This window comes from Mesoplodon bidens, assembly GCF_964165515.1.
Source record: "Mesoplodon bidens genome assembly, chromosome: 14".
Lineage (NCBI taxonomy): Eukaryota > Metazoa > Chordata > Mammalia > Artiodactyla > Ziphiidae > Mesoplodon > Mesoplodon bidens.
The window spans coordinates 70,512,433-70,524,759 of record NC_138170.1 but is presented as its reverse complement, the minus strand read 5'-3'; the positions used below and the strand labels follow the sequence as shown (position 1 = coordinate 70,524,759).

The 12,327-nt window shown below is 48.7% G+C and overlaps 1 protein-coding gene across 5 annotated transcripts; it reads left to right on the top strand.

Moving 5' to 3' along the window:
- The first annotated feature begins 49 nt into the window (after window positions 1–49).
- On the top strand, window positions 50–11,923 carry FKBP1B (FKBP prolyl isomerase 1B). Of its 5 annotated transcripts, none has more exons than XM_081255007.1 (4): window positions 50–60; window positions 5,202–5,249; window positions 9,937–10,049; window positions 11,339–11,923. In XM_081255007.1, the coding sequence occupies exons 3-4, from the start codon at window positions 9,939–9,941 to the stop codon at window positions 11,465–11,467; spliced, it is 240 nt and encodes a 79-aa protein (XP_081111133.1). In that variant the 5' UTR covers window positions 50–60; window positions 5,202–5,249; window positions 9,937–9,938; the 3' UTR covers window positions 11,468–11,923. The 5 variants fall into 5 exon arrangements, with proteins under 5 accessions (XP_081111133.1, XP_081111130.1, XP_081111132.1 ...); XM_081255004.1 differs by lacking the exon at window positions 50–60 and adding an exon at window positions 1,532–1,639; XM_081255006.1 differs by lacking the exon at window positions 50–60 and adding an exon at window positions 1,532–1,639 and having other exon boundaries at window positions 11,294–11,452.
- The last annotated feature ends 404 nt before the right edge of the window (window positions 11,924–12,327 follow it).

Genomic DNA, 12,327 nt, shown 5'->3' with positions numbered 1-12,327 from the left:
AGCTCGGGCTTTGCCGCACGGACCTCTGGGAGTTGTATTCCCCGTGAAACGCCGCCGAAGGTAAGCCTGCTACAATTTCTCCCTTGAAAGGTATAGCGCCTTCCCCCACTTCTCATCGGTTCTCTTAGTCTAAGAAGGAGTCCGGGAGCCCTAGAGTCAACACGGATTCTTAACCTTTTTAGGGGTGCGGGGGTTGTTGGGGAAGGAGTCGAGGACCTCTAAAATAAGATAAAATCTCCTCAGAAAAATGTTCTTTTCCGTACACAAAATACTGAAGCCGTTCCATGGACCTGTGCTAATTACAAACCGTTATTCTACACTTACCCCAAAAGTGCCTGACCATGGCCACAGTTCAAGAAGCTAGTGCGTCACTAGGCTTAAGACCGGCTATACCCCTGGGAGACTCTGGGCCACGCCTTGGGGCCGCCCATGGGGAATTTCAGATCCTGACCCTCACAGTACAGTTGAGCATCGTGTTTCTTGAACACACAGCCAACCCTCCTTCGGCGATGCTGATAACCTGAAGTTTCTGCCCCGACCATCTGGGAGAGAAGGAGAAGAACACCTCTAGGGCCCACTCTTCTTTGCTCAGGCTTTTCTCCCCATGCCTATCTTCCAGCACCATAGCTGGAAGAATCATAGCTTCATATCAATTTTTGCAACAATGCATGAAGAATGAGGAAAAAGAGAGAGAAAGTCCCATTCATTTTTCAAACAAATGTTACCTTCTCCAAAAAATACCTTTCCAGATTCTTATGTCTCCTTTGGGTGGAGGTGAAGGGTCTGGTAGAACTCATTCATTCATTCATTTATCCCACAGCTTAAATCTCTCCACGCCGTAACTGTTTGTGTCCCTGCCCATCGCAGATTCAGTTCCTCTAGGACAGCAATTCTGTCTTAATTCAGCCGGTATCCCCAGGGCACAGTTCTCTGCCTTGAAACGTGGGAGTCCGCCTGTGCGTACGTCAGAACTACGCAGGATGGAGAACAGTGGTTTGGGGGGTAGGTGGGGGAGAGTCAGTAATTACTGGCTTCTCCTCCACCCCCCGCCCCCACCCCTCAGCTTGCCCCTGCAGATTCGGACAGCCTAGCTGGGGTGGGTACCTCTCTGGTGCTTCCATGACGCTCTGAACGCTATGGCAGTGAACTCAGTTAATAAAAGTGTTGGTTTAGTTGCCGGCCTTCTCCCCCAAGTCTGTGAGACCGAGTTGACTGGCCCCCCTCACCCCAGCTTAACACAGAGTAGGTGCTAGATAAATATGTGTTGAACGGATGGATGGATGAATGGATGGATAGATGGGTGGGTGGATGCACGAGTGTCTGCATGCCTCCTGCAATAGCCTGGTCAAGCTCCCGAGCAGCCGCGTCAGGGTCCCTTCCCCCGAGCCCCGCCCCGGTCGACCCCACCTTTCCGCGCCGCTCCGCCCCGCCGCCCCCTTCCCGGTGGCCCCTCCCCGCGCAGGTCCCGACTCCAGCCGCACCTCCTCCGACTCTGCAGTGGCGGCGGGGTGGCAAGCCGGAGCGCCAGTGGGCCAGGGCCGGAGCCGAGCCGGGGTCGGGGAAACAGCGGGGACCCTCGGAGGCGGGGCCAGTGGGACTGCGATGGGCGTGGAGATCGAGACCATCTCCCCGGGAGACGGTACCGGGTGGCGGAGCCGGGGGAGGAGGAGGGGTCTCGGGGCGGAGCCCGGCGGGCGGGGGTCCGATTCCGAGGTGGCTTGGAGGGTGCTGAACAGGGAGAGCTGGCCTAGGATGGGGGAGGCGGGAGAAGACCCTAGATGGGACTGTTGGATGTCTAGCACACATCCTTCGCCATCCCCTTACGCGCCTGCTCACCTAGAGGAACGAAGGCGGCGGCTGGGAGGCTGGGGTCTGCGGCCCGCCACCACCCCGGGGGCCTCGGGCTGCCGCTGCCCACGGCTAGAACCGCTCGATTATCCGCTACTCCTGATTTCCTAGGGCCGTTTTTTAGCTCCGCTTTCCCTGCCCTGCTGGGTGAGGTCTGAAAACAGGGGAAAGGACATGCTTTGGGGTCTCTTCTGCTCGGGGCAGCCCCCTTCTAATGCGCCCGCCTCCCGGCCTCTGGTTGGGCGGCCCCCTGCGATCTGGGCGTTGAGACGCTGTAGGGACCGAGCCAGTCTGGGAATGATGGAGCGCTTCTTCCACTGCCTCTGCATCTTGCTTTATCCTCCCTGTCCCACTCAGCCTCTCCGGCCATCCTGTCCACTCCAATGGCTTTCATTATGGGCTGCAAACCGATGGTCTCCAAACTTAAGCCTCCAGCCCAGGCCTCCAATCTGAGTTCCAGGTGGTCCATTTATCCAGCTGCTGCTCAGCCTCTATCTGGACATCCCACGGATCCCTCAAAGTCAGCAAGTCCAGAACAGAACTCATGCTCCTGGTCTTCCCTACTCCCTAGCACTCCTCTGTGTTCCCTTGTTTCCTGCCTCAGGATTGGCACCAGTCACTTTCCCAAGCCAGACATTACAGGCATCACCCTTCTGTAATTGAGTCTGGATGTGCCAGGAGTAGCTATTTCTTTAGTTAAACCAACCTTAATTCAGACTGGAGCCCTCATTTCTGCAGGATTTGACAGGCAAACTGCATGTCAGACATTATTGACACTCCCCCACCCCCAGGAAATTGGAGGGTCTCTTGGTTCTTGGCCACCCTCCTTATTGAAAAGCAGTGGTCCCTAGAAGTCCCAGCCACAACCTTGGATCACCCATGGGCTGCAGGCTTCTTTTTCCATGCTGGGAACCATGGTGCTGCGTCCCAGGAAGCATCTCCCTGAGGCCTTTTTACCCACCAGGGCACTGCCATAGAGTTCTGCCAGTGGCCTCCAGGCCTCTTCTCCTTTCCCTGGTTCAAAGAAGCCTTTAGAGTTTTCTCTACTTATCCTCCCTCCCTGACTAGACAAGGGGCATTTTCTCTTGAAGGGGGATCAGATTTTTAGGGAAAGCCTGGAGGAACTTTGGCCTTCTGCTTTTAGCTCATTCTAAACCCCTGAGTCAAGAAAACACAGAAGGGCCAGCTACCATGCTATAACCCAGAGGGGGCAATGTACCAATTAATATTTCAATGACTACGCTGCAGTGCTGGGGGTGCCTGCCTTGGTGGAGCTCACACCAAATCCTGCCAAGTTCTTCTGCTGAATAATCTCTAAGGCTCCATCTCCTCAGCCCCTGCCCTAGTTCAGGCCACCATCATCTCTCACCTGGATTTCGGCACAGTCTCTAAACTGGTCTCCCCACCTCCATTCACACCTCCTGGCCTTCCATCTGGCCTCCCACCCCACCCCCACCATTTCCCCCACCACAGCCTGAGCACTCTTTAAAATGCATATTTGACCATGCCCCTCCCTGGGCATAAAACGTTTTAATTAATCTTACTTTTTCTCCAGGCAGACAGTGATACAGCCTCCTGTTACCTTCCACACTAGAGCCTCATCTCTTACTACCAGTACCTAACCCCCCGCCCCACCAACTTTTCCTCCGGCTTTATCGAGCTGCCTGCCAGTTGTTAAATATACCAGTCATTTTGCAAATATTTATTGAGCATATACTGTGTGCTAGACCCTAGGATTACACAGCAGGGAACCAGACGGGCTCCCACCACTGCTCGATTTGAAGCCTTTGAACATGTGGTTCACTCTTCCCAAATTATCTCCCTTAACTTCCTTGGTAAACTACTCATCTTTTAAGACCCAGTTTAACCATTATCTCCTCTCTGATACTTTCCCTGCTGCTCAGTCAGTCAGGTGCTCCCTCCCAAGGGCCCCCATCTAAATGTTGGCTCAGCTGTTAGCCCTCACAAGGCTTTAAATCCCACTCAAATTTATACCTCCAGTGCAGACTCTCCATCTGTCTACTTGTAGTACAAATTCACATGTCTAAGAGGCATCTTAAGATTGCCACCTGCACAAATCAGTTCCTCATCAGTCTTCCCCATCTCAGGAATCAGCTCCTCCATCCTTCTAGTCGCTCAAACCTAAAACCCAAGCATCGTGGTTGTTTTCTCCTTCTCTCTCATCCTGGACCCCATCTCCATGCCATTAGCATGCCCTGTCAGCTCCAATTCCAAAGTATATTTCCAATCTATTTTACTCTCTTCTCTGCTGCCAACCACTTTAATTCAAGCCATCATTGATTTTCTGTCTGGATTATTGCAACAGGCGCCTAACTGTCCATCCTACACACACAGCCAGAATGATCTTATAAAATCTTAATTCAGATTATGTCATTCTCTTGCTTACAACCTCCAGTGCCTTCCTGCTGCACTTAGAATTAAATCCAGCTCTGCAAGGCCCTGTATGATCTGGCTCTTCCCCACTTGTCTCCACCTCCTTCCCTTCTTTCCAGTCATCTAGGCTCCTTACTGTTTTGTAAATGCACCGATCCTTTTCTGCCTCACAGTTTGTGCGCCTGCTGCTCCCTCTTCCTGCAGTGCTTTTCCCAGCGCATTGCTCATCCTTCAAGTCTCAGCTGAAACATCATCTTCTCTGAAAGGCTGTCCTGGACCACCCATTCTAAAATGTTCTGTCCCACTGTATCTCTCTGTAATTTATCATTGTGTTTATTTTCTTTAGAGAACTTATCACAATCTATATTGTCTTGTTTATCTGAGTATTGTTTGTCTCCCTCCATTAGAATGTAAACTCCAAAAGAGTAGGGATCTTGTCTGTATAATTCACTGGTGTATCCCGAGATCAGGCCCAGGCCTTGCACACAGCAGGTATTCAGTAAATATTTGTGAATGAATGATTGTGTTTATTCATCCTTGTGCACAGTCATCACCCTGCATTATAATCTATTATTTATGTGTCTGTTTCCCTAACCTCATTGTGAGTTCACAGATTGCTCTGTGTTTCTGGAATCTAGTCCAGGCCTGGCAGAGAGGAGGCTGTCAGAAAGGTTCGTGGAATGGACGAAGGAAAGTAAAATGAGCAATCAAAGAAAGGAAAAGGACCAGGAGACAGTGGAGTTGTGGAACCCAAGGAAATAAAGTTCAAATCAAGTCCAGAGAAGTAAAGTGACTAATCTGGCTCGTACTAAGCACAGAGCCAGAACTGGAACCATGGGCATCTCCATGGTATGGAGGGGAATGTGGGCCAGAGCTCTTGGTCACAGTCACACCTGAAATGTCCCAGGCGACTTTCTGCAATGCGCTGTTTATTCATCTCTCCTCATGTCTCCTTGCAGGAAGGACATTCCCCAAGAAGGGCCAGACGTGTGTGGTGCACTACACAGGTAGGCTTCACTCCCTGAGCCCTCATCCAGACCTGCCGCTCCCCAGGCAGGTCACTCCTCTGATACTCCTCTCCAGAGGTATCAGCTCCTCCAGACCAGGCCCAGAGCCCAAGGCAGCCAAGTCTTGTCCCTCTGACCAGCTATCCCCAACTCCTCCCAGCCAGCCTTGAGGGAATGAGAAAGGGGGCTTGCAAGGTTAACCCCTGCCCTCATTTTTTTTTTTTTTTTTTTTGCGGTACGCGGGCCTCTCACTGTTGTGGCCTCTCCCGTTGCGGAGCACAGGCTCCGGACGCGCAGGCTCAGCGGCCATGGCTCACGGGCCCAGCCGCTCCACGGCACGTGGGATCTTCCCGGACCGGGGCACGAACCCGTGTCCCCTGCATCGGCAGGCGGACTCTCAACCACTGTGCCACCAGGGAAGCCCACCCCTGCCCTCATATACCACCTCCATTCCCCTTCTGTCTGTTGCAGGCAGGGTGGAGCCCTGGCCCTCCTGGTGCTGTCTGATACTTGGAAATTCCTCTTATAGCTCTGAGAGCCCTGACCCTCCCTGCAGACTCCCTTTTCATCCTACAGTGTTATTAGAGCAGAGGAGGTCAGCTTCCTGAGAATTCCCTTTCTTTTTTCAGAAACAGACTATTCAATTCAGCCTACTGTTATTGATCACCTACTGTGTGTGAGATGCTGTGCTGAGCAGTAGGGGCACAAAAGTGAAACAAGAGGATCCCTACCTTCATTGGGCTGGGGGTGGTGGGGGAGGGCAAGAAGTCAACTGGAGGCTCTGACGCAGTGCGAGGCACGGGTGGCAGTGGCTGTGTGGCCAGAGCAGGCCCCGCCTCTGCTGAGCCCTCTTGGATGATCTGCACTGGAAGGCCAGGTGGGCTGAGATCCTGAGGACCGCTGGTGGGAAGGTTACAAGCAGATGTTTGTTCCGGGGGTTGCGTGCTCTGCCTTGTGACCTGCTTCCCAACGTGGCAAACTTGGTGACAGCCACTTAGCAGACAGCAAGGCCAGTTTAATTCCTAGGACATAGTCAGATGGGACCATTTTTAGCAATCCTCTGGGCCCGTGTGAAGTGCCAGGTTGATTCTAGGCAGACAGTGTGGGTATTTCTCAACAGCTGTGTTGCTGGTCGCTGACGTCAGTGGGCTGGAGCTGTGTTTTATCTCCTGGTGATGTGGCCTAATTACCATGAGTCTTCTGGGGCCTCTGACCTGTGTAATTGATTTATCTGTTCTACATGTTGCAGACAGACCAGTCCTTGTCAAGTTACTCAAACCACAACATCCTTTTGCAAAGACCTTTCACAATACATACAGACAGGAGGCAATGTGCATTAAATACTAACATCAGCCACGAGTGGCTCTGGTCTGGGGAGGGACTGTCTCATCAAACCCAGCAGGAGACTGTAGGGGACTTTTTGGTAAACTTTTTTATTATATATAAACACAGTAGAGAATATAACTCTAAGATGTACAGCTCGATGAAATTTTTCTAAAGTGATCCCACATATGTAGCCACCCCCCCCCCAGATCAACAGACATTTCCAGCACCCCCAGGACTCCCCCTCTTGCCTCTTCACAGTCATTACACCTCCCTAGAGGTAAACAGCATTCTACCTTTTTGTCCCTGTGGATTGATTTCACCTGTTTTTGAACTTCATATAAATGGAATTGTAGAGTATGTACTCTTTTGTGTTTAGCTTATTTCACTCATTATGTCACTTTTTTTCACTTTTGATGTCTGTGAGATTTATCCAGAGTAGTTTGCTCTTTTTTATTCCTGTACAGGTCATTGTATGAATATACTGCAATTTATCGTTTCTACAGTAGATGAACATTGAGATTGTTGTTCGTTTTTAGCTATTATGAATGGTGATGTTTTTTGGTGCACACGTGTAGGCATTCTGGTTGCCTATATATATGCAGGAGCGGAATTGCCGGGGCACAGGGTTATACCTATGCTCAGATGTAGCAGATCCTGCCAAACAGCTTTCCAAAGTAGTTGTGCTAGTTCCCACTGATACCAGCAACATCTGAGCATTCCAGTTCTACATCCTCATCAACACTTGGTGTTGTCAGGTTTTTGTTTTATTTTTGGCCTGTCCTGGTGGTTTTGACTTGCACAGCCCTGATGATTAATGAAGCTGAGTACCTTTTCACGTGCTTCCTGACCATTTGGATATCCTTGTTAGTTTGCCCAAATTTTGTCCACTTAAAAAAAAAATGTGGTGGTCTCTCTTTTTCTTATTGATTCGTAGGAGTTCATCTGTATCCTAGATATGAGTCCTTTGTTGGTTACACCTACTCCAGATATCTCCCATGCTATGGCTTGCCTTTTTACTCCTTTATTGGCATCTTTTGAACAGAATTCTTAATTTTAACGAAGTCCTACATATCATCAGTCTTTTCTTTTATAGTTAGTACAGTTCAGAAATCTTTGTCTATCCCTAGGTCATGAAGATGTTCTTCTATTTTTTTTTATAGAAGCTTTATTATTTTATCTTTCATATTTAGGTCTGTGATTCATCTGGAATTGATTTTTATGTGTGGGTGAAATAGGGGTTCACTTTGATGTTTCATTTTCCCCCATATGCATATGCCGTCAATCCAGCAACATTAATAAAAAAAAAATCATCCTTTATCCATTGCATTCAGTAGCACCTTTGTCAAATCAGGTCACCATGTATCTGTGGGTCTGTTTCTGGACTGCATGGTTTTGGATGAATCTGCAGCAGTAGATAACAGTATATCGTCTGAAGTGGATTAAGTCATATGAAACCTGAAGAAATTAGGGAGTGAGCAAATCAGTCTTTAAATGGAGTGTGTGAATGTGTGTGTGCACATATCCATATGTGTATTGTACAAGTATGTGTCTGTGTGAATGTGTTATATCTGTGTATCTAAATATTTTCCTAGCATCTGGCCATCGGGGTTTTCTTCTGAGGGTCTATGCATATATGCATGTGAGCATGCATGCGCATCTCTGAATATCTTAGCAACCTGTATGCATGAGTTTGTATTTGATCTCCTATATTTGATACAGAAGGATCCATCTGTGTGCATCTCTGTGTAGCGATAGGGTTTTCTTCTTTGCCTGATTTAGTACCCAGGGCAAGAGCACAATTTATTCTGCCCAGAAAATAGGTAAATAAGAATGTCTCTTTTATACATTTATGTTGTAGAAATTAGGAAGTGGAATCACAGATGCTCAGATACTGAGCAGGCCCAGACCTTTCATGTTAAACATGGCAAATCTGAGGCCATGAGAGAGGAAGTAATTTGCCTCACTTCACACAATGAGTTAGTGTCAGAGTGAAGTCAGAATCCAGTCTCTGAACTTACAGGCTAGGCCTTTCTCTGGTCCCAAATTGCCTTCTGTTGTGGTCCAGGGGCCACAAGAAGTCATGGAATAGCATCACTTACAGAATGTCTGATCTTTGAACTAGAGACACCAGTAAGAACAGAAAATAGAAAAGCAGCTCTTGGGTCTTAGGCAGCTGGACTGAGACAACACATGTACATCAGGGATGACAAGGTATTTGCAGCTGGAGGCTGAGGGGTGCGCCAAACTGCTAAGACAACACTTGGGGTGTTCTGGGTTCACATATCTCTTTTGTATGAGGTCTGGAGGCCACCACTGACGGGCTGGGTCACTTTTTTAAAAAATTTTATTTACTTATTTATTTTTGGTTGTGTCGGGTCTTAGTCGCGGCATGCGGGATCTTTCATTGTGGCGCACAGGCTTCTCTCTAGTTGTGGTGCACACAGGCTCTAGAGCGCGCGGGCTCAGTAGTTGCAGCTCATGGGCTCTCTAGTTGTGGCACGCGGGCTCTCTTGTTGTGGTGCATGGGCTTAGTTGCCCCGCGGCATGTGGGATCTTAGTTCCCCAGCCAGGGATCGAACCCATGTCCCCTGCATTGGAAGGTGGATTCTTGACCATTGGACCACCAGGGAGGTCCCTGTCTGGGTCACTTTACAGTTACAGTTCACTATAGTAAAGGATGATATGACCTTTGGGTTTTGCATGTTGGGGGACCCTTGCGCAGACCAGGTGCGGACTCAACCTGAGGATGAAATGCCTGGGAAAACAGACCTTCAGGTTGAGGCAGCTCCATGATAAAAGTTGCAATGTGCAGAAGTACTTGAGAAAGGTATGACCTGAATAGGGCAGGGAAGGGAAGGAAGGGGAGGGCAGAGAGAAGGTTATCAGGCAGACAGTAGCTAGATCTTAAAGTGCCTGCATACAATGTAGGCATTTGGATTCTGCCTCTGGGGAGTTACTGAGGTATTTTAAGCAAGGGAGTAATAGGATCAGGTATGTGTTTAAAAAAAAAAAATCATTCTGGGTACAGTACGGAGAATGGAATGGAGGAGTAAGAATAGAGCAAAAAGACCAGTTAGAGTTGGTTCCTGTACACAGGTGAGATATCATGGTGGCTTGATGAGCACACAGGGTGGTGGTAATAGAAATGGAGAAAATAGCTGGACTCCAAAGATATGTAGGACTTGGTGATAGGCTGTATGTGGAAGTATCCAGGTTTCTTGCTTGGCCAACAGGACGGATGGGGAGGACTGAAAGACAGACGGTTTGTACAGAATAGGAATTCCATTTTAGACATGTTGAACCTGAACTGGGAGTTAGCTCATGACCACGGTTATTTTCCACCCTATCCTTGCTTTCACAGGAATGCTTCAAAATGGGAAGAAATTCGATTCATCCAGAGACAGAAACAAACCTTTCAAGTTCAGAATTGGCAAACAGGAAGTCATCAAGGGTTTTGAAGAGGGCGCAGCCCAGGTAGGATGAGGATCCTTGTTAAGGGGGATTTGAGGAGCTGGGGGTCTGGGCTCAGCACTCTGCCCTCCACCCTCACCCTATCACAGACCCACTACTGCTTTGACTCCACTGTCAGGGCATGGCGATGCCACCTAGTTTCAGTCCTGGCTTTGTGGCCCCACCCTTTTAGTTGCCAGCATGACTCCTTTGTCACTGGGGGTTCTCATCCCAAGCACATCTCCCCAGCTAGTTCTGAGCAAGCCTGTGAGCTACCAGCTGTTTGGGACTGAGGCAGCAGAAGAGCTGGGGTGGGGGAGGCCAAGGTGATTTGTTTTTTAAAATTAAAAAAACCCACCCAATTTCAGACTTGCAAAAACATTGCAGGTAGAGTTCCCATATACTCTTTACCCAGCTTCCCCAAATGTTAATGTTTTACATAACCATAGTACAGTGATGAAAACCAGAACATTAACATTGATACAATACTATTAACCAATCTATTCAAATTTTTGAGTTGGTTATTCCAAATTTTAAAACTGATTATTCAAATTTCACCAGTTATCCCACTAATGCCAGAGAAGTTCTTTTTTTTTTTTTTTTTTTTTTTTTGCGGTATGCGGGCCTCTCACTGCTGTGGCCTCTCCCGCCGCGGAGCACAGGCTCCGGACACGCAGGCCCAGTGGCCATGGCTCACGGGCCCAGCCGCTCCGCGGCACGTGGGATCCTCCCAGACCAGGGCACAAACCCGTGTCCCCTGCATCGGCAGGCGGACCCCCAACCACTGCGCCACCAGGGAAGCCCCAGAGAAGTTCTTGAGGACTGCTGTGATGAGCCCTGGTTCAAACTCTTCTTCTTTGCTCTATGAAGTCATGTGATGCTCCTTGCTGTGGCCTCTAATCTCTAAATCTCTCTAATGAACTGCTTCTATCACCTACTTGAGCATGTACATGTACATGTGCTCTTTATACACCTCTTTAGGCTTCTTTGGAAGAAGAAGGAAAAATTATGAACAAATAGAAGTGTTGGGCCATACACTAATTGAATAACCAGCAGTGTTTGTTGGATGAATGAATTTGAGACTACTTTTTAGAAGTTATTTTCCCGCAGTCAAGTCTCTGTTAGTCTGAGGCACAATCTGCATTTGTTACAACTCTTAGCAACACTTCAATGTGCCACGTAGAAAACTCATCTCAGATCTTCAGAGTTACCATGAGGATGGTTTGGGAAAATGCCATAGTTACCTTACTTTTTTCTTTTAAATCAAGCTGGGTCCTCTTTCTCCTCTCCCCATCTGCCCCCATCCCTGCTAGATGAGCTTGGGGCAGAGGGCGAAGCTGACCTGCACCCCTGATGTGGCATATGGAGCCACGGGCCACCCCGGTGTCATCCCTCCCAATGCCACCCTCATCTTTGACGTGGAGCTGCTCAACTTAGAGTGAAGGCAGGAAGGAACTGAAGGTGGCTGGAGATGGCTGCTGCTCACCCTCCTAGCCTGCTCTGCCACTGGGACGGCTCCTCCTGCTTGGGGCTCTTGATCAGTGCGCTAACCTCACTGCCCCAAGGCGTTATCCATTCTCTCAGCCCAAGTTGCTCTGTATGTGTTCTGTCATTGTTCACGCGCATCTTTGCTTGAGGAAACTTCAGCTGCAGATTGAAATGTTTCAGGTTGTGCATTTTGCGTGATGCATGTAGTAGCCATTCCTGATCACAGAACAGATTTCTTGTTCGCACAATTTACACTGCCTTACCTTTACTTAAGCCAGACACACAAGGTGCTCAGACATGAAATGTACACGGTGTACACAGAGGGACTTGAGCCAGTTGCCTTTGCTGTCACTTTCTTTCTCAGAAATTCTGCTGACTTAAACGATGTCCTTTTTGGAAATGATATGAAAAATAAAGGCTCTGTGCTTGACAAATTCCTGTCCATCCTTATTGAAGGTAGAAAGTGCTTTAAGGACCACATAAGTCAGTTGCCCTTGGGAAAAGAGTGGAAAGGAGAAGTAGCCAGGAGAGTGATAATAAATACAGTACAGGTTCCCCCCCACTATCTGAAAGTAGAAAGTAGGGCATTCCTATGAAGCCTTTTGTAAGCTGAAATGGTATAAAGCGAAGAAGCAATTACCTGAGGGCACATCTTGCTTACGGATGCATGAAATAAATCGAGACAAAAGCACAGATGCTCACAGACACAGTTCAAAGCTATGACAGCTTAATGCCGAGATACTGAGTATAGTTCTCGGGGAAGGAGCTTGGTGGTGTCACTTTCACTGCTCAGGGTTCATACTGCCTCTATAGT